This window comes from Falco naumanni, chromosome 5, assembly GCF_017639655.2.
Source record: "Falco naumanni isolate bFalNau1 chromosome 5, bFalNau1.pat, whole genome shotgun sequence".
Lineage (NCBI taxonomy): Eukaryota > Metazoa > Chordata > Aves > Falconiformes > Falconidae > Falco > Falco naumanni.
Genome location: NC_054058.1, coordinates 16,212,638 through 16,234,518, shown reverse-complemented (window position 1 = coordinate 16,234,518; position 21,881 = coordinate 16,212,638). Strand labels below are relative to the sequence as shown.

Below are 21,881 nucleotides of genomic sequence, written 5' to 3'. Positions count from 1 at the left end.
GCTGTCACCACTTCCTACTTTACCCCCAACAGGCAGCTGGGGGTAAAGCTGGAAGCATCTGCTCACTAAATATCACATCATTAAATCAACACTTAATATCTGACCACATATCCCCTTAAGAGTAGGTTAACTGTCCAGGTTCAAACATACAAGCAAGACTCATACTTGGGAACTGGGGAAGGAAAAAAAAAAAAAAAAAAGCCAAACCAAACACAAAACCCCAACAACTATGAATCCTGAAATTCAGATGAGCTTTAATACCCCACAGTAATCATCTTTTCTCAGCTGTATTTCAAGAGCCAACTTGAGTATGCTTTTGTAGATTCAGGTCTGAAGACACGAGAGCCAGTTGGATTTTTGTCCTTACTTTAATGGAACATAGAAGATTAATAAAGATGAGGGTTACACTTGGAGTGACTCATTCTGTCTACATGCAATACATCCTTTACTGCAAGGATGAATCCCAGATCCTGTGTAAGGATATTGGTCAGCCCAGCCCACGTCTGCCCTCCCTCCCCAGCCCAAACTGCTCTTGCCAGATTGTGTTCAGACTTGAGAGTCATCAGCACCAACTGTCCCAAAGACTCCAGTTTGCAAGCAGCTGCCCTCTTCTAGGAGGACTTTCAAAAGCAGGAAAAGGACTGACTTTTTCGGTGGTGCAGGTGGTCTGGTTTACGTGTTCAAGGAACTCAAAACTTTTGGGAGAGGTTAAGTTTACTTTGCATGCACTTCAGTGGCCTGCCACGTAGGAGGGTAAAGCACGTAGCCTGCTGTGGCAGGCAGATGGAGTATTGCTGCACTAGTGGCATCCAGATTAGGCTGTATTATGGTTACGTGGACATTTGCAACTTGCAGCCTCCTTCATCTTTCTCTCTGCAGTACTACACCATCAAAAAAAAAAAAAAAAAAAAAAAAAAGGGAGGAGGGGGAAGGAGAATAAAGACAACCAGAACTGCATATTGACATTTATAAATAATCACCCAATAATGGGTAGAAAAGCAAGTGGAAGCAACAGCCAATCACAGACCCAACCAGTTTATTTATATGCTATGCTGTTAGAAGACTGAAATACCTATTTTTAACTTTTGCTTTATACATTTTAGTAGCTAATCTTCACAACTGTTGTTATCATCGCTACCAGAAATAGCTTACCACGTGCAATAATATTTTTGTTGTAGTGCATACAAAATATACAAAAATATACAGATACTGTACTTATATACAGGCATCAACACATGAAGAGGTTCTGGTGCAAATAAGGATTTACCATTGGCTTCAAGCAATGAGATTTATTACAGTGTGTAGTTGTTCTGCCTGTTTTTCCACAGACATGCATTATCTTGAAATAAAAATTAATGGCTAATGAAATAATGCATCAATATACCATGTGGAACACTCCCTCAGTCCATGAAACTTTCTACCTTTAAAGAGTTAGCAGCTCAAAACACTTGAAGGAAATTAAAAAAAACCAAACAACAAACAAAACCCCTCCGTATAGAAAAAGTTGCTTTTCAGTTTCTTGATATTGGTTATAAATCATTAGCTGCATTAACTGACAATAGCCTTGAGTCCACGTATTGATATTTTTTCTAAGTTGATCTTTTACTAACAAGAATCTGAAGTGTCATTGTGACAACACTAACACTCACCACTACCAGCCTTTTACAGAATCCACAGCTCACTTATTATAGGAAGAGCTAGGGACAGGCTACTATAGGAAATACATTAAATCCAGAAAAGCAAAGGGTTTCTTTCAGGATGCATGTTTTGAGTTGTCATCTTTATAAAGAAAATTCTTAATCATTACTGAGAGAATATTAGTTTATACAAAGTGTATATATACACAAAATAAATATATATATCCAAACTTTATATATTATTGTAATAATCATCAAGTCAGTGTATATTAGTACAGTTCCTGGTTTTAGAGTGTTTGTTTCACCTCTTCTCAAAAGCTGTATTGTCCTCTTTTAATATTTCCCACATGCAATGTAGCAAAATAGAGGAATTTATTAAAAAACTGCATTTTTGTTCACGATGTCCTCCTACCAAGAGTGCAGCTGTTTTTTCTGTTGTCACTTCCATGTGGTTAGTACGGGCTTTCCAGAATCTCTTGCACGATTTCCTTTTACTCCTGTGGATTGCCCAGAACGACTTCGCAAGTCACGATCAGGCCCATCACTTTGTGCCATCTCTTCATCATATCTGAAAACAAGATAACCCGTTCAATGCCTTGTCCTGCTATTTAATACACAAATAAAAGTGGGTCCTCTATATTATATTTTGCTTAATATTTAGCACTGAAATTTAATACAAGCTGTTCAACACTTTGGTTTACACATGCATAGTTTGACATGCAGCTATTATTCAAGGAAATATATTACCACATGATGTTACAATACAGATCAACTGAAATATCTTCAGCTGCTTTTTAAAAGAAACAAATCATACAACCATAAAATCATTTAGGTTGGAAAAAACTTTTGAGATCGAGTCCAACCATTAACCCAGCACTGCCAAGTCCACCAGTAAACCACGTCCCTAAGCGCCGCATCTACTGTTTTTTAAATACCTCCAGGGATGGTGATTTTACCACCTCCCTGGGCAGCTTGTTCCAATGCTTGACCACCCTTTCAGTGGAGAAATTTTCCCTAACATCCAATCTAAATTTCCCCTAGTGTAACTTAAGGCTGTTTCCTCTTGTTCTGTTGCTGGTTATCTGGGAGAAGAGACTTACCCACACCTGCCTACAACCTCCTCTCAGGTAGCTGTAGACAGCAATAAGGTCTCCTCTGAGTCTCCTCTTCTCCAGGCTAAAGAACTCCAGTTCCCTCAGCTGCTACTCTTAAGACTTGTGCTTTAGACCCTCCACCAGCTTTGTTGCCTTTCTCTGGACACACTCCGGCACCTCTATGTCCCTCTTGAAGTGAGGGGCCCATCTGGCAGCTTTGGTCAAACTCCTGAGTTTGTGAAATTTTAAGGTTGCGAAATTTCCCAAGTACTTCTGTATTTCTCCTCACTGCATAGGTCTGTTGTTAAGCAGGAACATCAGACTGCTGGCAGTTTAATAAAGTCTTAAGCTATTGCTTCAAACAGAGGATTGTTAGTTGCAATGTTAAAAACCTCCACTGTTGCATCAGAAAGCAAGCAGGGAAAGAACGAGGTGAACAAACAACAGTGTGCTTAAATTAAATGCATTTGATGACATGTATTTTGTAACACTTAACCACAGTGAAAAGTAGTTCTTTAAATATCTAAACCCATTATGGCCTCAGATAACCTCAGTATATACTTACCTCTCAGCTGCTGTGCAAATTCCAAGCAGAAATTTGCTATAGATGCATAATTATAATTATCAAAAGATAATACTACAATATTTTGTAGAACAGTCATAATACTTACACTATTGTATAGGTATTTGCAGCTACTGTGTGTAAAACATTCATTAAAACTTAAATCATAATTCAGACAACACATATTTAACTGCCTCTACTAGCATATAGAAAGAGTATTTAAGATCAGTATGAACTAGTGGATCAACTATGTACATGACCACATTCCTGACACACTGAACAATTGTATCACTACTGCTAGAGTACCTATCCCAACATTTTCTCAAAAAATATGAGAAACTGTATCATCAATATAGTATTTAAATCAGTGTTCCTCTGCATAAGACCAATCAATCCTAGATAAATCCTTCAGACACTCCAGTATAAAGATCTCAGTCTCCTTAATTTCTCTCTTTGTAATACAGCTTGGGGAATTTAAAATTTTTCTCTCCGTTCATAGAAATTATGCTTCTTGGCTTCTGTAATTCATGGATGTGATAATAATGAGTTATCAGATATTTTTTATCAAATAGCTATTGTATCTATTTAATTACCATCTATATATTACACTCGTTATACTTAAATGTCCTACAAGTATAAGACAAACACTCTCTTTGCCTCTAAACCTCAAATCTAGCTGCTGGAAGCTCTGAAGGTGCAGGCAGGGGCTTATCAGACAAGTAACACTCCCTCTGGAGATGAGACAAGACAACTCTGCTTTAATGCACTCCCCATCTCAAACACTGCTGTTGCAGCTCCAAAAAAATGAAGTGGTACTTGGTGCCCATTTTTCACATAAGCATGAAGTTCAACTTAGCTCTATGGTCTACATTACCTATTAAAAAAGTGAAGTGACTGAAAAGCATTTGCCTTTATACTGAACACTGAAAAAACTTACAAGACTTCGTAATTGCCAAGAACCTCTTTTGGTGGAGATTTATTCCATTTACAGTCTGGAATTTCCCCATTAGGCACAGCAATGTTAAGTGTGTCATTAATAAGATTGTATTTCAAGATGCGATCATTAGCAGTACTGGAAGTAAGAGAAGGGGAAGCATTAACCTAGAAAAGAAAAAAAAAAAAAGTCAGCATCAATTTTTTGAGTGGTATGTAGTTCTCCAAACATGTGTGATGACTATATGTACTATTTGGGAAATTAAGACTTAGTGTCTCAAAGCATGTCTTTCAGTTCTTCAGACGCTGGAAGGAATTCCCCACTGGGCATTTTTTGTTTTACTTAAAACAAAAAGCACCACACCACTGTCTGTCTGCAGCGTCAGCCTGAAGATTTTCGTTGAGACCAGATTCACCAGACAAATGACAGATAATCAGACAAGACACAGATTTTTGTTTAATTTTCTAAGCTTACATGGATACAAACTCCATAAATTTCAGTGCTTACAGTTTGCCTAGTTCACTCCAACAGCTGTTACATCTAGGAGTCTGTGGGTTTCTTCTAGGTAAAAAGCTTCTATTTATGTTTTTAATCAGAGTTCTACCGTTAAAACTGTCAGCTAGAGAAACATGTATGTGCTCTTACTCAAAGCACTACAATGCACCTTGTTTTAATTAAAACTGGGGTTCATTTAATGTATCTCTTGTGTTCCAAATTTATTATGGAGAAGTGGTATCAGAACCATAAGCAGATTTATTTTTTTTATAAATTCCATTTACCTTTGATCTTCCACTTTCAATTAGATTAAGAAGGAAGAGGCCTGGATGAAATTCATGTTGAATGTACAGATTCAAAGTTAAAACACTACAGAGAAATTTATGTGAAAACCCCCCAAGCCTTCCAAATATCCCAATTATCCTTTGTGTGCCCCTTTTCTTTCCTCTCAAACCGCAACATGAAGGCCTTAATAGCACTTAAAACTTAAGTTTTATATTATGCTCCATCAAGCCAATGACAACAGCTACTGATACAGTATCTAATAAGGCTGCTAACATTCAGTCTGCCTCTGAAGTCTGATTGTATGGATGCACTGGATTTAAAGGACAAAACAGAAAGCCACAAACAAATAGAAACACCAAACAAACAGGAAACAAAAGCACAAGCTAGCTTGGTCATCACATGGTCTATTTTACTTTCCAACACTTTTCTTAATCCACTTACCTGAGGAACAAAAGATACTGTTTCAAAAGAGGAAAGACTACATTGAAATGTGCTTAAGTTTTACCCTCTCAAATAAGAAGGGAATTTTTTCCCTGTATTTCATGTAACCTTACCTCAATCAGCCACGGTTTAAGCTTGTCATCAATGATAATGTCATATCCGTAACACTCAAAGCAATGTTTATCATTATTCATTACGGGCTAAAAAAACCAACCAAACAAAAGATAAGAACATGCATTAAAATCAACAATTCAGTAAGTACCCCTGATCACACATCTTGTTTGCTAGAAACCACATGTGACTACATTATGAATTATGAAAACAACAGTTTTCAATGTTGTAACTCCGATACAAGCTTGCTAACTAGTAAGTTCAGGACTGCCTGAACTTTTTCCTAGCTGTAAATAAATATTTCAATATGAATGATTGCATTAATGCCATGTACTAAGTTACATTAACTTTCCATTATGCTTCCAGCAGGAAAATAAAAGTGTTTTCATATTTTGCAAAAGAAATAACAATATTTAAACAATATTTAAATATTTCTCCTGCATGCATCAGGAGAAATCGGGAAGATTTAAAGTTATGTAACACAGCTTCACATAATTGTGAATTCTTTAAACTTCAGAAAAAGGAGACTTATTCAAAGACATTTCTTTTATTCTGCTGCTGTAACTATGCAGAAATTTAAGGTCAAATAATCACCAGATACATTTTGTAATTATAATTAGCTCAAGTCAACTATGATCTCAAAAGCCAAGAGAGACCAAGGACCAAGTTGTGCTTAGATGCACATCCTCTAGAGAATCAGTAGTTTTCCAGCATCTGCTGAACATTTGCAGCATGCACAGTAAGAATTTTTTTCTACGCAAATCTCATCAGATCTTTTAAAGAAACCTTTGTAACAGGTTAGTGAGACTAATAGTTAGTCCCCTAGACTAATAAGGAAAGCTTTTCAGTTTTTCAGAGAGTGAAAGGAGGAAGAAGTAACAAGCATCTCATTACATTACATTACACTGTCAGAAAGACAGAGGACCAAAACATTTCATGCTCAGTAATTCTCAACACTTTTTCTCTTTCTTTAAAGGTCATACTAACATTTGGGTTAAGTCCCTTTTCTTCTTAAACCTGGTTTCAAATACGACTGCACAGCAGAGGCTCAGTCAAGCCATGCCTCCCCGCCTCCCACTGATCCCAGCTTCATGACCTTGTCCTTTCTCGTGCTGATTCTGGTGTTCATCTGGTCCTTCAGTCAAGTGATTCAGCTTATTACACTGGCAGAACACTACCCCATCAATAAAACAAGGTAGTAATTGTCAGTTGGGCGAGTGAGCTGATTCAGCTCATGATGGTGCCAGGACCAACCCACAAGAGATGACAGGACCATGCACTTGGGAACAGGACAACCCTTGGCACCGGTGAACTCTTCAGTTACCCCAGCTGACCCACAGAGTGATACCTGCTCTCTAATCTAATCATGGGATACTACCCAAACACTGGGAAGTCACTGAAGCAGAGGACTGGTTGCTACTTCTCCTTTTTAAAATAAGAGTTCAAGATAACTATCTGACTCGTGTATAAAAGTGGTGAAAGTAAGTTATGTAACTCTGCTGAACTAATAGCCTTATGTTTTCTTTGATGAATTGTCCTCCAGAGCTATTTTTTAAATGACACGTTATTGCTGCAATGACATCACACACCACGGCAGACCTTAATACTATTCACAAGGGCAGTATCAAGTCATATTAGATAGTTCACAGAGTCCTCAAGGAAACAGATTAATTCACTTTTTCAATATGTAGAGGTAGCTCACCCCCCCCACACACACACAATTCACATCCACTCAGCACAGAGAAATCAAGAGATAACAGAATTACAGAAATCAGCATCAACACCACCATTCAAACCGCAGGGAGCAGATTTTAGAGGGTTTGATGGCAAGCTCACTTGCATGGTTATGAGAAGCCTGCAGCCGTAACGCTATCGCTGGCAGTGTTCCAGGAACTGTACTTACTGCAACAGCCTTCAGGGACTGCACGATTATCCAGTGAATTTCATCAAACAATTTGTTTGTGACTTCCTTTCCGCGGGTGCTCTCCAGATACAGGCGTAAGTTACTCACTGTCCACTTGCCTCCATGGATATGATTGTAATCATCCTGAAGAGTTAAGGAGTTAATTCAGTCTAAGATTTTGAAGTTGTTCAGCAGTTTTGTTTCATTTACAAAAAAGCACCCACTTATACTTACATTCAAGTATTGCTCTAAAAACAAACTCAGAAAATTCTTTTTACTCTATTTTACAGCTTTATGAAAACTTCAGCTTTACTTTGAACTGCTCTCTGTAGAAACAACTGTTTTTATTATAGTATATGTTTATATCACACATTGCAAATCAAATAGAATATCCTTCTTAGAAGAAAAAAGCAACTGGTACTTTGATGGTTTTACCGTTAAATGTTATTTATGATATGGAAATATAAGTTTTAAAATGTGACAGGAAAGAATTGAACTTTTTCCTCCTCTGGGGATAAGGGGAAAGTAATTAAGTGAACAACAGCTAAATTTCACTAAAGTTAGCTGTTTAAAAATGCAGCACCTGAAAGTGCTTGTCTGCCTTTATTTATTTAAAATGTGACTTATCTGTTTCCCAAAAGGCAAACACTGTGTCTTCTTAATGGTGCTACTGACAAGTTACATTCAAGAAGACAGTGAAGTGAGTGAAGTGACACCTGAATTATTTTTAAAGGTTAATTTTTTCAAGTCATTCAGTATTTTGATATAGAAAAAACACTAAATGCTACTGAAACAGAACAGGATAAAAAGGAGGTTAACTTATATTTGTCTTTTCAGAGGCTATCAAGGCTCTGCACTATATTCTCTTTAAACAGAAAGACAATAGCAAACTGAGGGTATTCTTACTGATGAAAAGACACATGCTCTTGAATAATTCTCAGGACAAATGCTTTGTCCCTTAAAAAAAGGTTCTAAGCATTTCTAAAAATTAATTATTGTATGCCTGCTAAATTATAAAACACAGAATGCCTAAAGCAGAAAAATTATCAGAGGAACAAAACCTGTCATCTTCTAAGACAAGGTCAGAGAAGCCTCTATCTATTTTTAGGCTTTTTCTACAGCTCTTCCCTTAGTAAATTTGGAAAACCAAACTGTACGAATAAAGACCTGAAACATGGTTCTCAGGACTTGCTGCATGGAAAAGAATTTCTTGAGACCAGATTCCAGCAAGGGAACAGAGATAAAAATTTCAACCCTCTTTGCATTTCAGAACAAGTACTCAAATCAAAAGAGATTGCAACTGGTTAGAGCTTTACACAATCACAGCTGTTTAATTAAAATACTAAACCAAAGTAGAATATTACAGGCTACACAGAAGATCAGTAACTGAAAATAATTAAGTAGAAGACTTACTATTGTTTTGTTTGTATTACACATGCAGTACACATGCAGAATAATGACTTAGAACTGTATTTTCCAACACAAACATTACAACGGGTATACTGACTTACCCTCTTATTTTACTCTTTCCCTCTCCCCATTAATTTGGAAAGTGTGCCAGTCAATAAAGACATTTTCCCATGAGCTTGTAGGGTGCAAACACACTCTACGGTCCACATGGGGCTTAGACTAGAGGTTAATAGCTAGAACTTCAAGAGTTTTTCCAGACTTCATCATAATTTTGCTAAATTACTTGACCATTCAAAATAGGTTCTTCTAAAACTGTACAGCCTAAGTGCCCCCAAAGTTACAGACACATTTAAAGCAGAAGGACAGACAGGATGGAGGGAGTGGCTCTACATTAAGCTTCTCTCACTTCTGTCTGCAAAACCCAACAGACATTAGTGGTTCAGAATTTATAAGACGTTTTTCAAATACTCTAGTAATGACTCCACATTTTTAAGCTTCTGCTTCTATACCATTTCTATTGTCCTTTCTTCTCTCAAAGTGACCTCACCGCTATTTTACTTCTACTTATATTTGGAAGAAATCTTGAAAGCCATTCTTTAAGTGGTAGAGAAGATAAAAGGGTGTGTAATAATGGGATAGGCAACATATCCCCTGCCTCACCTCTTCACTGCTACTGGCCACAGCACCACAATTTATGCTCTAAGTTGTATGGGATCTGCTTTCACCACAACTAATTCTCAGTGTGCCCTGCCAAACCATAATGCATTTGATGCATTTCACAAATCGGCACCTGAGCAAGAAAACATTTGTAGTACTGAAAAGTGCCACATTTTGAGATTTACCCTGGTTTATAACTACCACCATAAGTGACATTTATAATTCACATCGTTGTTTACAGGAATATCCAGGTAAAAACAGTTCTGTTATGCTGCACATCTTACAGAACAGTAACAGACAAGGTGCACATAGCAAGGGTGCAATTTAAGACACATTATATGTATCTTTTGTGTGCGTGTGTGTATACACGTATGAATATATATGCATGAGTGTATGCGTGTATGTACATAACACATTTATTTTCCATACTCTTAAAATAAAATCTATGAAAATAGGAAGTGCAACAATAGAGTTTTAATTACTGTAACAGAGGCATGGTTTATAAATCACAGACATCCGCCAAAAACGCACAAGGGACAGTCATCATCATCAAGTGGATTCCCTGACGAAACAAGGCTTGGGCAGGGATAGTGTATGCCCATCTGTTCGTGTCACCCCTGACCCACTAGCCTTTCCTTCCACTGGTGAATTTCAGCCTATTTTGACATAAGGAAGTGCTGTCAAAGCTATCAGGTTTCCACATGTCTTATGGACGTCAATGGTAAATTACAGGACAGAACTGTTCTGCAGGCAGAACTCCATCTTTGTCCATTCAAGGGAAAGCCACCAGCTGGCCAGTTAGCAAGCATTTCTCTCCATGACTGCAACTGCACATTCCCTTTCTTACCCACAGAAGGAAGGTGAGGGTGGGTGGGGAAACAGGAAAAAGCTGAATAAGTGCTGGAAATAGAAAAGCTGAATTAATTGCATGGGAGAGAGGGGGAAGGAGAGATCAGGAAGCCACTATTAAAGTGCTATTATAAAATACAAATCCACAGGAACCAGGCTTCATTAATTCCACTGCTCACAGAATCAATTCTTCAGTGAGCATATTAGCATTTAAATGACAGGAGACTTGAAGAAAACCCCTGCTTTCAACTATTGCAAGTCGATACTGAAGATACCAGAGTCTATTACAGAGCTGCAGCTCATCATCTTGCACACTTTTGATCTACAGTCTTCTAAAATTTATTTGTAAGTTCAAGCTGAAGTATTTTAATTGCAAGATGATGAAGAATATGACAAATAAAACCTTTTTATTCCAAGTTTTTGGGTTAATTTCAGAAAATCAGTCTTGCTACAAAAGAGCACCTAAGAACTCAGTACACTTACCCCATGTTTCTGAATGGCAACATTTGTAAGATGTACAAACATGTTATCCAATTCACTTGTACTTGGTGTATATTTTACTGTGCAAAACCGGCAAAATCCAAGTTTATACCTTAAATGCAAAAAGTCATTAACATGTGTTAAACCCCAATAAGAAATAAGGAAAAGAGCATCCTAGGATACCATGTACATGTTAAACTTCTTTGTGCAACAAGCGCAACATTATTTTGATTACATTAAACATTGTCTCAGAACAAAATACAAATATATACAATCTTACATGTAACATCTCAGTGGACGATAGGTAGACACTAAAACATATAGGCGAAGATCAAATTTCTTTCCACCAATAAGTAATGGATTGTTGATATAGAGAGAAATCACATAGGCTTCTTTGGAAGACTGAGATACAAACCTGAAAAACACAAATCACGTTCCAGAATGTGACAATTGCACCTATATGATCTGGTAAAGTCTCTTTTTTCTTTAGAAGCAGTCTGTAAATTTTGGATTGATTGAAATCTTGCATCTTTTGCCAAGACCTAGAATGCTGTAGTGGTTAATAATACACACTTGGCATCAGATATCACATACCAAAAAAGTTAAAAATACTAAATGGATAAAATAAGATCAATTAACCACTTAAATTCAGTTTTGAAGTTAACAGGGTAGCTGACCGAGTCATTCAAAATGCAGGTCTACAAACCAGTCTTTTCCTTGGAAAGCATTTAGAGGTTGGCATGGTTCAGACAAGCAAAGAGTACTTAGTACATTACCTTCATTAGCCAAGGTCTTATACGCCTGAAATATTTGTATTTACACTTGGTGTGCAATTGAAAACCACTGTGAAAAGTTAAGATAACTTTCCGATTGTGACATTCTTCAGATTCCAAGTCAAACAGTAAAAAAAAAAAAAACGCAAAAAACACCCCAAAAACCAACCTCAAGTGATATTCAGCCAGTCACTTTACAACAGGGAAAAAAACTAACACTGGTTGCATGATCAAAACTTTTACTAGTCAGAGAAAAATATAGACTGCTAACCTGTTTCATCCATTTGGAAGTAGATCACCAACATGAGGTGTATTGTTTTGTGCTCTAAATGGATAACTTATTTATTTCATATAAATGCATTCTTCCTTTGTACTAATTTAAAAAGTGACTTAATATATATTAAGTAAAATAATTATTGAAATTTCTTAGGTTAAGATTTCTCTGGTTTCCCGTTACTTAATACAATGAAGCAAAACAATTATTTTTGTGCAGTTTTTCCCCGCAACAACACTGAAAGTATTTTAATAAAGAATAGTTAACCGAACAGTTCTTTGTACCTCCTCATATGAAAACAACTCATATTAAAATGTGCTTGAAGGAGGAAGTCAGATAATAACTGAGATCAAATGCAAAACTAACTATATAATGACAAAGCAATAATATTGGAATATTTTTCCCATGCATCACACAATTAGCATGTTGATGTGGTTCACCTGATTACAGAAAGCACAATAAAGGATTTGGGTTAAGAACTTACGAAGATGTTTTGCTATCTCGAGACCATTTTTTAATTTGGGAGAGTTTATTTATTAAAAATATTCCTTTTCCTTGAGCTTTGCCACAAGGTTTCATAATCCAAGTGCTGGAGGGATTTTTTCTGAATTCTTCAACAAACAGATTATAATCGGCAGGAAGCATAAAAGTAACAGGAACAAAATCTGAGTTAAAGAAAAAAAAAACAGTGCACAATTAGGGACACTGTATCTGAAAAGGCTAGTGACACACAGACTAAAAAAAAAAAAATTCTGTCTTTTCAGTTTTCCAGTCTGGCATGATCCACCTTCATTAACACTCGTGTTGCTTTTTATCTCATTTAAATTCTAGTTTTAACTTAAACAATTGCAAAATATTGAATGCTGCTAAGATTAATAAATTTTATTTCACATGAATGCTTTCTTCTTCTGTTTATATGCTGTGAAATTAGAGTACCACATACCATTCCAATTTAACTTTATCAAACTTTCTCAATTTCCCATGTCAAGCTTTTACTATTCTGCTAACCACCTTGTCATCCTCTGTGCATGCAAAAATGTGAACATTGATGTTGCTTCCCCTTTGGATGTGATACTTCTTATTTCCATGTACCTCCCATTAGTCATTCTTATTTGCTCCCACGATCAGTATTACCCTGCTTACTGAAATCTAAAGAAAAGGGCTTCTTGCTTTTTATTGTCAGATTATCTTCATTTCCATCCATATAAAACTGCTTCTTTCTTACACAGATGAACAGTGCTTTCACTTCACTTTCCCAAGATGTAAATCAACCCAACAGATCCCCATCTCTGTTTCACTCCAGTGCTTTCTGACCTCCAAAATAACTTTAGTCTCCTCATTCCTGATCTATTGCTGGTTTGGTTTGGGTTTGGTGTTTTGGGGGTTTTTTTGGCAGCAGGTGATGGTGTTTGTTTTGTTTTGCTTTTTATTTTATTTTCTAGCAGTCATTACTTCCCCCAAATTTCTGCTCTGAAGTGTTAGTTCATTCAGTGCTGTCCAGAGCCTTTCTGCAAAAGTTTATTTTAATTTTCGCTCCTATATAAGATTTTCAGATAATGGATTTTTCCTTTTGAATTAAAAAAATACCAACCCTGTCTCATTTGACGTTCCAGAGCCCTTTGGTTTCACCACAGTTCTCATTGCAAAGTACCTTAATCCCACAATGTTCCCTCTTCAAAACAATTTAAACCCCCTACCCCAAAATCAGAACAAACCCAACAAAATCCCAACCAACCTCTCCTCCAGACTCCCCCCCTCAACCACAAAAAACCAAGTTACAAATCTATTTTTGTACTCTTACATTTAAAAACAGTAATTTCATTATCACTTCAGCCAATGTTGCTTCAGCTAATGCTGCACTGTTAAGTTCAGTCATCTTTAAGGACCTTACTACTTACAAAACTAAGTCTAAATATGACTTCCATGCACACAAACAGGATTTGTGCTCCTTCTTGAATTCTGCTGAATACTAGCTAGTACACAGTGGAGGAATTGGGCCTTAGTGCTGTGGTAATGACAGGGAAACAGAAATGTTCAATCTTTTATTCCTGCTTTGTGTCTAATTTCAACAAATTTAAACAAATGCCCCGAACTATTGGCATCCCCTCTATTCCCTTTTAATTTGTAAAATATTAGCCATTATTCTTCAAAGCAAGGTTTGTGAAGAGCTTTGAAAATATAGTATTTCATATGAAATGTTCACTACTACTGTTTTTATCACTTTCTCTACTCTTATGTTTTCTGTACTCTCTAATGGCAGATTTGAGGGGAAGGAAAAGGAGGAGACAGAGAGAAAAAGCTGTTAGGTTTGCAGAATACAGCAAAAATTTTAGGTAAAGTGCACTTCTTTTAATTGACAGCGACAGAGCATTTCAAGATAGTCACTTTAATGTTCTAATGCTTCAGAGGCTCAGTGCTTTATGCACAGAAAAGCTAGGTCAATTCCAGGTTACTGACTATGTAAGAAAAAAGATTAATGCTGTAACGAGAACCACATACCCAAATAAATATATTTCCCATTTTCATCCTTTTCTGCAAGAGGACTTCCTTCTTTCTCAAGTTCTTTTCTATACCGCTTGATATTTTTTACCATCAAATCTTTTCTGGTCAGCTCATAGTGGTTTGGGAAATGATTGACAATTTGGTCATCAGAGAGACGGTAACCAGTTTCCACACTGAAAACATTTCTGATAGTTTGTACACTCATCCTGAAAGCAAAAACAGATGCCAAATGATTTCTCCCAAGAAAAACAATTCAGGAGGACAAAGTTGAAATATTTGTTATATTCACCTCATCTTTTCTCCCTCTCATTTCTCTTTATAGTACAATATTTTACTGCAGTGACAATCCAACATATCCTAAACTTCTATTAGAAAAACTAATGAAATCCTGCCAGAGGTTATACCAGTCTCTACTACTACTGAAATTGGCACAGAAAGTGAGGAAAGGAAGATGACAACTTGGCCCTACTGGACTGCAGCTTGTTGATAGACAGGTCAAGGCCCAGCAGGGCCTAAAAATGACTGATGTGCACCCAAATGCTACAGAAGCATCCTTCTTACTCTGCTCTCTGTTACTTCACTCTCTGGAAACCCAGCTTTCCTCTTAAACAAAGCCACAAAAACAACCTCCTACTGACTACCTTGCTATTTGGATTGTAAAGGACTTTGAATCACTGTTTTCAATTCATATGCTTAGAGATCTTGCTAAAAACACCTGTAAATGCTAGATCAGAGGGCTGAAGTGACAAAGTTATCAAATCCAGTTATATACTTCATTTTTTCACAGAAGATAAGAGCAGGGCCATAGATACGAAGAATTTTCTGTATTAGATGTCTCACACTGGAAATTTATTTCCTGAATGCCACAATCGGCTACATTATCACTTCAGGAGGAAAAAAAAAGAAACAAAACAAAACAACCAGTCACACAACAGTTTCCATGAGTGCCCTGTTCCCCCACTCCCCCCAACCACATTCCAAAAGCATGAGCAGATTACTAGATTCCTACCCATTTAAATAAGTGGTTCACAAAGGGTATAACTGGCAGCACAAACTGCCATTCTGTCGCATTTGAAAGGGACAATTTAAATTGTTTGGTTTACTTGAAGAGTATTGTTTCTGCCAATTAATGGACTACTGCATTCTAGGACAGCATTTCACCATTTTATATTAGACAAATGTCAAATAAAAAGCTAGATTATTTACTCTCATCCTTTCACCATTTTCTTGGTTTAATTGCACCATCACTCTCAGTATTGAAACGCTGAATAATGAGTCTGCATATAAATCATCATGAAGGAGAAGTCAAGTACCATGCTTAAGGCCTTTGTTACAGGAGCCTAGACTCTGGTAAGAGGGCAAGCCTCCGTGACACTGATAAAAGAATATTTTATCATATATTGGAACTGCGTACTCTTGGGATTATTTCCCTAATGGTGTCAGAAAATTTTAGTAAAAGATATATTGAAAGATTCCCCTCACACCACAAATCCCCTCCAACAGTAAATGAAAAATTCTGCTTACTACATACAACAAAAAAAAATAAATAAAATCAGGTATCAGATTTCAAAGCAAAAAAACCACTGAGCACAGCCTTTCCCCTAGGCTTTTTACAATTGGTATTCCCAGAAGTGATCGATATCTTGCTAGGTCACTGACTTTCCACTCCCTGACAAAACCTTTGGCAAACTACAAAGATACATGAGATCAGCAGCATGGGAATAGATCCATGCAGATGGGACCTTCTGCCCTGAGGAACCCCAACGACTTTAGCAGGCCTGCACAGATACAGGAATCTACCACTGCAAATCTACACAGTAGGCCAGCAACAGCCTAAGAAATTACAGAAGCAACGAAACAGCGTTACACTCTTAGGAGCACTGCAGTAAATCAGTGGCAATTCCTGCGTCTTTCACTTTTCAATATGCATTTTGTTATATTATTAATGACATTAACCTGAGATATTAAAACACTTCACAAATTTAGAAATCGGTATTTTTAATGTACTTACCAATAAAAATTCCAGTCTTCATTTTCTGCCACCTGAATCCAGCCTCTTTTTTCAAAGTTGTTTATTAGAACAGATTTTTCAATGTCAGTTACCCACTTTACTTTTCCTGCCATTATCCTAAAGCAGAATCAACCTGTTAATAAAGAGAAGTTTAAAGACGTTAAGTTGAAAACAAGAGAATAGAAACCAGGAAAGTCAAAGCAGAAGAAAAGTGGCATCTAAAAAGAACTTTAACATAAATATGATAGAAGTAAATTTAAAATTAAAGGAAAATAACATCTTAGGTTCAGACTGAAACCTTGCATTTGTCAACTAGACAACTGCAAACAAGAATACTAGTTACAAGGACATTTAACACTCGCCTTAAATACACTGACAGAAATTACTATCGTACACTTACCAGGTAATGTTTACAAAACCAAGTGTAGAGCACAGACAATTTATTATTTTTAACCAAGACTTAACATGCATATACTTTTTTTGCTTTGTTTTGAAGTAGGAGAGTTCATGTGGATCACTTAGTGACTGCAGAAAAAGAAAAAAAAAAGAAGAAAAATATTTCCAAGAGAAATCCCTCACATGCTCTGTCAAGATATACCACAAGGAAGGGAACCGAAGTAACATTACCAGCTTTGTGTTATCTTCTCTGTGTTACATGCAGCCATGATTTTGTGTACTGCTCTAGATGGGGGAGATATGGATAAACTGGTATCATTAAACCCTTGACAACAGGATTTCCCAAACCTAAGGTTGTCAGAACAGCGCTTACAAGCTGCATTTCAACTCATGACACCTAGATGTCACTTTCTACATTAGATTTCTCACTTGTCCAGATCAGCCTTTCCTGTTAGGATCACACACAACCACTCTGGCTGGAAGCCACCTTAGGAGGTCTCTTGCCCAGCCTCCTGCTCAGTGCAGGGTGAGCTATGGGGTCAGACCAGGTTGCTCTATCCAGCCACGTTTTGAAAACCTCCAAAGACAGAGATAGCACCACTGCTCTGGGTGTCCTGTCTCACTGCTTGACTGTCCTCATGGGGGAAAGTATTTTTTTTCCACGTATTTTTTCATATATTCTGAACCTCTCCCCTTTCAGCTGACGCCTGTTCTCTCTCTCATCCTCCTACCCTTCCCACACTTAAGAGCCTGGATCTGTTTGTTTTATAACCTCCTCATAGGTACAGGCAGGCAGCTATCATGTGACCCCAGAGCCAACTCTTCTCCAGGCTGAAGAAATACAGTTCCCCCAGCTTCTCCTCACCAGACAAGTTCTTCAGGTCCCTGAACACCTTGATAACCCTCCACTCAACTCACTCAGCCTTGTTCTGGGGGCTCAGATTACTTTTGTCAATCCTCTGACACATTGTGCTATATCCTTGTGCTTTTGTTTTGAGAAAGACAGCCAAATCTAGCAAAGTGGGAAATGCACACCAAATGCACCGAAGGAGGAGTGCAGACAAGCCCAGCACCCACAACTGCTACCTCTCTGAAGTGCATCAGCAGCAGGCACTCACACACTTGCACCCCTCCTTTACAAGGGCTGTTTGGAGAAATTCCTTTCACACGGTGCCTCATATCATGCATTAATGTAATATCAATGAATATGTGGGCAAAGAAACATGAATTAAAGCATGTAATCCTTTGTGCATACACAGCCTAGAGACAAAAGCCTAGAAGCCAGTTGATGTGGACAGAACACTACACAGTGAACCTATTTACCCCATCTCTAAGTGGTGAAGTCCAGCCTCCCAGGAGCTAGGCTTGAATTAATATACAATATTAAGCAAGCCAACATATTCATGGGCAAATGATAATAACCGATAAAGTCAAGGGTAGACAGCTCTCATAAGCTGTCTCAGTGTTGCTGTTTAGTCTTTCTGCAGTTCATTCCACAAACTAGTTTTGCAGTTGCAGCCTAGTGAATCTTCAGTTATGTTTCATGGAAACCAGCTGCAGAGAAGTGCAAAGTGCAAAAAGAAAATCCCTTTGAGCCAAAAGCAGATTCCCATGCAAGGGAGTGGGAGAGGGTACAGTTACACACACACACACACCCCATCTACTGCTCCCTCTCCATATGATTTTCCACTGAAAAGTCAATTAAAACTTCAAATCACCTTTACTAATGCAGTGCCATAATTAATGCAAATAAGTAATGAATGTAGTTAATACAATTTCTGCAACTAAGTCACTGGACTGGAATTCAAGGAGTCTTCAGTTTCCAGGACTAGATATGGAGATGTACATTTGCCAGCAAGTTAACACCCCCACAGTGCCACCGTTCTGGGAGGCATAGCCCATTACATACTGCTCCACCTTTTCCTTCCTAAACTGCTTCAACTGCCAAATTCCACAAGGCAGAAATGTTTACTATTAGACTTTAATTGTAAAGAGTTTTAGACACGCAATTTTATTCATATTGGTTAAAAAAGTTGAAATCAAGCTTAAATAGACAGAAGAAAGTATATGAAGGCTCAGGGTCTGCCTTTTTGTGCGTGCTTATACAACACCTGGTTCTGCAAGGTCATGATCTTTCTCTGGGGCTTCCAGATACTACCAAAACAAACATAAATGAAACAAAGGGACCCATTTATTTGTATTGAAGTATGTATGATTCACAACTAGTGACTCACTAGTACCACACCCCATCTTGTTGTTGGAACAGGATCACCCCTTCAAAAGGAAATGTGTTATACGCTACAATAGCATTAACAAAACACAACATAAAATTTTCAAAAGGCCTTAAAACTTGTCATCCACATGTCCAAGCTACCGCATTAGGTTTACCAACACCCAGCCCCAAAGCTATACCCATTTCTCTCTTATGTGACTCCTTGATCTGTCTCCCTACTTCCCAAGTGTGCCTAGCTCCAGCAGCCTTAGTACACAAGCTACAGCTGCCCTCAGGGCTTGTTCTTCCAGAAATACTACATCAGACAAATGTAGCTGCCTGTGCCTCTTTCTTTATAGACACACGTAGCTGCCGCCTAGCAAAGATTAAGAGACTGAGTGCACTGCCACAAGCAGGGGCTACTTTGCCAGCACTTCTAATGATGCAACCTCATTTCTACCCTGGCATGCAACAGCTGTCACAGCTTCCTTTCTAGTGGATGCTTTATAAAGAGATTTCAACTCATGCTACACATCCTATGGCAAGGAACCCTGAAAGACTGCATGTACTGATCCTGTAAGTGGATTTTGTGGTAGCAGGTGGGACTGCTCCATGACTCCCAGAGACGGCACTGTTCTATTTCAGAAGCCAGAGACAATTCAACAGAGGACTCGCACACAGGAAGGTGAGCTAAAACCAAACCAAAGCTAAAAATTGGGGAAAAAAAAAAGAAAAATTATAAGAGTGTCATTATTTTCCTGTTTTGGGAACTTTAGGTATTATAGATCCATCCCACTACAGGAGGATTGAAAAGATAGCAATACAACAGCAGACTGAAAATTAGTCCTTAGTTTATGTGGACAGTTTGATAATCTCAGATGATGTTTAACTGTCCTGTAAATAAACTTCCTGATTTTATATAATTTGATTACTGAAACCCACAAACAAAGAGCCATAAAAAACAACTTTTATTAAGTTGTACCAAAATCTTCTTATTTTCAATAATATAATTTTTGTACAATAAATTTTCTACAGAAACCCTTCAATCTGCAATTAGGTATTCTAGATAACTTGATGAAATTGCATGAGATAACCATGCATTCAAACTTCTGCTCAGCTGAGATCCTTAGGTTCTGTCAATGTCAAAAGACCTGCAGAACACAGCCCCAGCCTCTGTACAGCAGGGTAAGGGTGCAGTAAGTCAAATCCTTCCCAGAGCACCAGACCTCCTACTGGGGGACAGCAAGTACACAGTACAGGCTCAGCAGGCTTGACGCCTCCCGAAACGCTGTCTTTGCCACCCAGCCTGGTCCCAGGGGCAGCACATACACGTAAGGGCGGCTGGCAGCAGCCTCATCCAAGGCAAGGGTCTCCTGCCTGGCACAAATTCATGAGGTGATGGTGAGATCCAAAGGCATCCTGGCCGTGGTTACCGCCACTGCCGGGGCTACCCGTGCTGCTCACGGGCCACCTTTCCACACCACAAAACCAAGCACCAGTGAGCGGTGCCGGTGTCTGACGAGCTCTGCTCGCTTCTAGCAGCTGAAAGCTAACTGCGGTTCGTTATGAAGGCAATCACTGCAAGATCCCGCTGGGCTGACGCGGCTGTGCCGCCAGGGGAGGCCGGGAGGCCCTGCCACAGCGGCTCCCAAACCGTCAGGGATGGAAAGGAGCCGCGGGCCGAGAGGCCGCACCGCGGGGCTGGCGGGGCCGAGGGAGCAGCAGCCGCCGCGGGGGAGGCAGCCGGGCTCGGGCCTGCACCAACGCCTCACCCGCACCGCGACGCGCCATGTCGCGACAGCCGCACGAAGAGGCCGACCACGACTGGCTTTGCCGCCACTCGTCCCAGAGCGGAAGCTGGACGAGACGACTACCTCCCCCCTCCATCTCTCAGCACGTGTCGCGATCCCACAGGAATCTTCAGCTGTCGCGATAGTCCCGGGAGGGGAGGGAAAGGAAGGGAAGTCGAGCGCCGTGAGTGTGGGACGCCGCAACCCGCGCCCCCGCGCTCACCTGCCGCCAGAGAGGCGGCCGCGGCTCCCCGTCACGCCCAGCCGTCCCCACCGACCGCTCCCATCGCCCCCGCCGGCGGCTCCGCGGCGCGGCCCCGGCCAGCGCCCTGCCCCCGCCCCTTCCGCTGCCGCTCCTTAGCAACCGCCACGCGCCGAGGGCGGGACTTCCGGGGCGGAGGCGGCGGCCGGTGCTCGGTTGCCAGGGAGACGCAGAGCGGCCCCGCCCCGGGAGCGCGAGGGGCTGCACATCCCGGCGCGGCCGGCGGCCATCTTGTGTCCGCGGCGGGGAGGCCTGGGCGTGCTACCCTGCTGGGGGCTGGGCTGGCAGCCGCGCTGCGAGGGAGGAGGGGTGCGGAGGGTGCTGGCGGGCCCGGGACTCGCCGCAGGCCCCGAAGGAAAGGGGCATGCTGTGAGCGTGACGGGAGGGTCCTGAAACCGGACTGCGGGGACCGGGGCCGTTTTGATCTTTAAGCCTCTGTGGCCTCGGCCTGCCCCTTCCTCAGTAAAAAAGTCCCTGATAAACATCTGATCATGAGTAAACGGAGGTTTACGGAAGGTCATAGCATGACAAAACCTGCCTGGATGTTACCAGAATACCTAAAAAAAAACCCAGGGTCACTTCAGATGCTGAAGCTGAAGTCCCCTTGAAGTCCCCTTGAAGCTCGTCAGGTGCCAAGAGGCCCACCACCATGTGGCCGTAGGAATAGCTTTTTTTTGTATTGATACTGTTGAGGAAGTGTGCAAATTTTCCTCAAAATGATCAACTATAACCTGCAGTGAAAACTGGGTGAGAGAAATACTACCTAAGAAGTCACAGCATTAGTGCCTGTAGAGAACCTCATG

The 21,881-nt window shown here is 39.6% G+C and overlaps 1 protein-coding gene across 3 annotated transcripts; it reads right to left on the bottom strand.

Moving 5' to 3' along the window:
• Positions 1-1,019: 1,019 nt before the first annotated feature.
• On the bottom strand, positions 1,020-21,156 carry TTLL1 (tubulin tyrosine ligase like 1). Of its 3 annotated transcripts, XM_040595541.1 has the most exons (11): positions 21,040-21,141; positions 16,819-16,943; positions 16,419-16,551; positions 14,405-14,613; positions 12,390-12,570; positions 11,139-11,273; positions 10,862-10,970; positions 7,463-7,606; positions 5,562-5,648; positions 4,231-4,394; positions 1,020-2,205 (listed from the first exon to the last, which is right to left on the bottom strand). In XM_040595541.1, the coding sequence occupies exons 3-11, from the start codon at positions 16,529-16,531 to the stop codon at positions 2,076-2,078; spliced, it is 1,272 nt and encodes a 423-aa protein (XP_040451475.1). In that variant the 5' UTR covers positions 16,532-16,551; positions 16,819-16,943; positions 21,040-21,141; the 3' UTR covers positions 1,020-2,075. The 3 variants fall into 3 exon arrangements, with proteins under 3 accessions (XP_040451475.1, XP_040451474.1, XP_040451476.1); XM_040595540.1 differs by lacking the exon at positions 16,819-16,943 and having other exon boundaries at positions 21,040-21,156; XM_040595542.1 differs by lacking the exons at positions 16,819-16,943; positions 21,040-21,141 and adding an exon at positions 20,901-21,022.
• Positions 21,157-21,881: the final 725 nt, after the last annotated feature.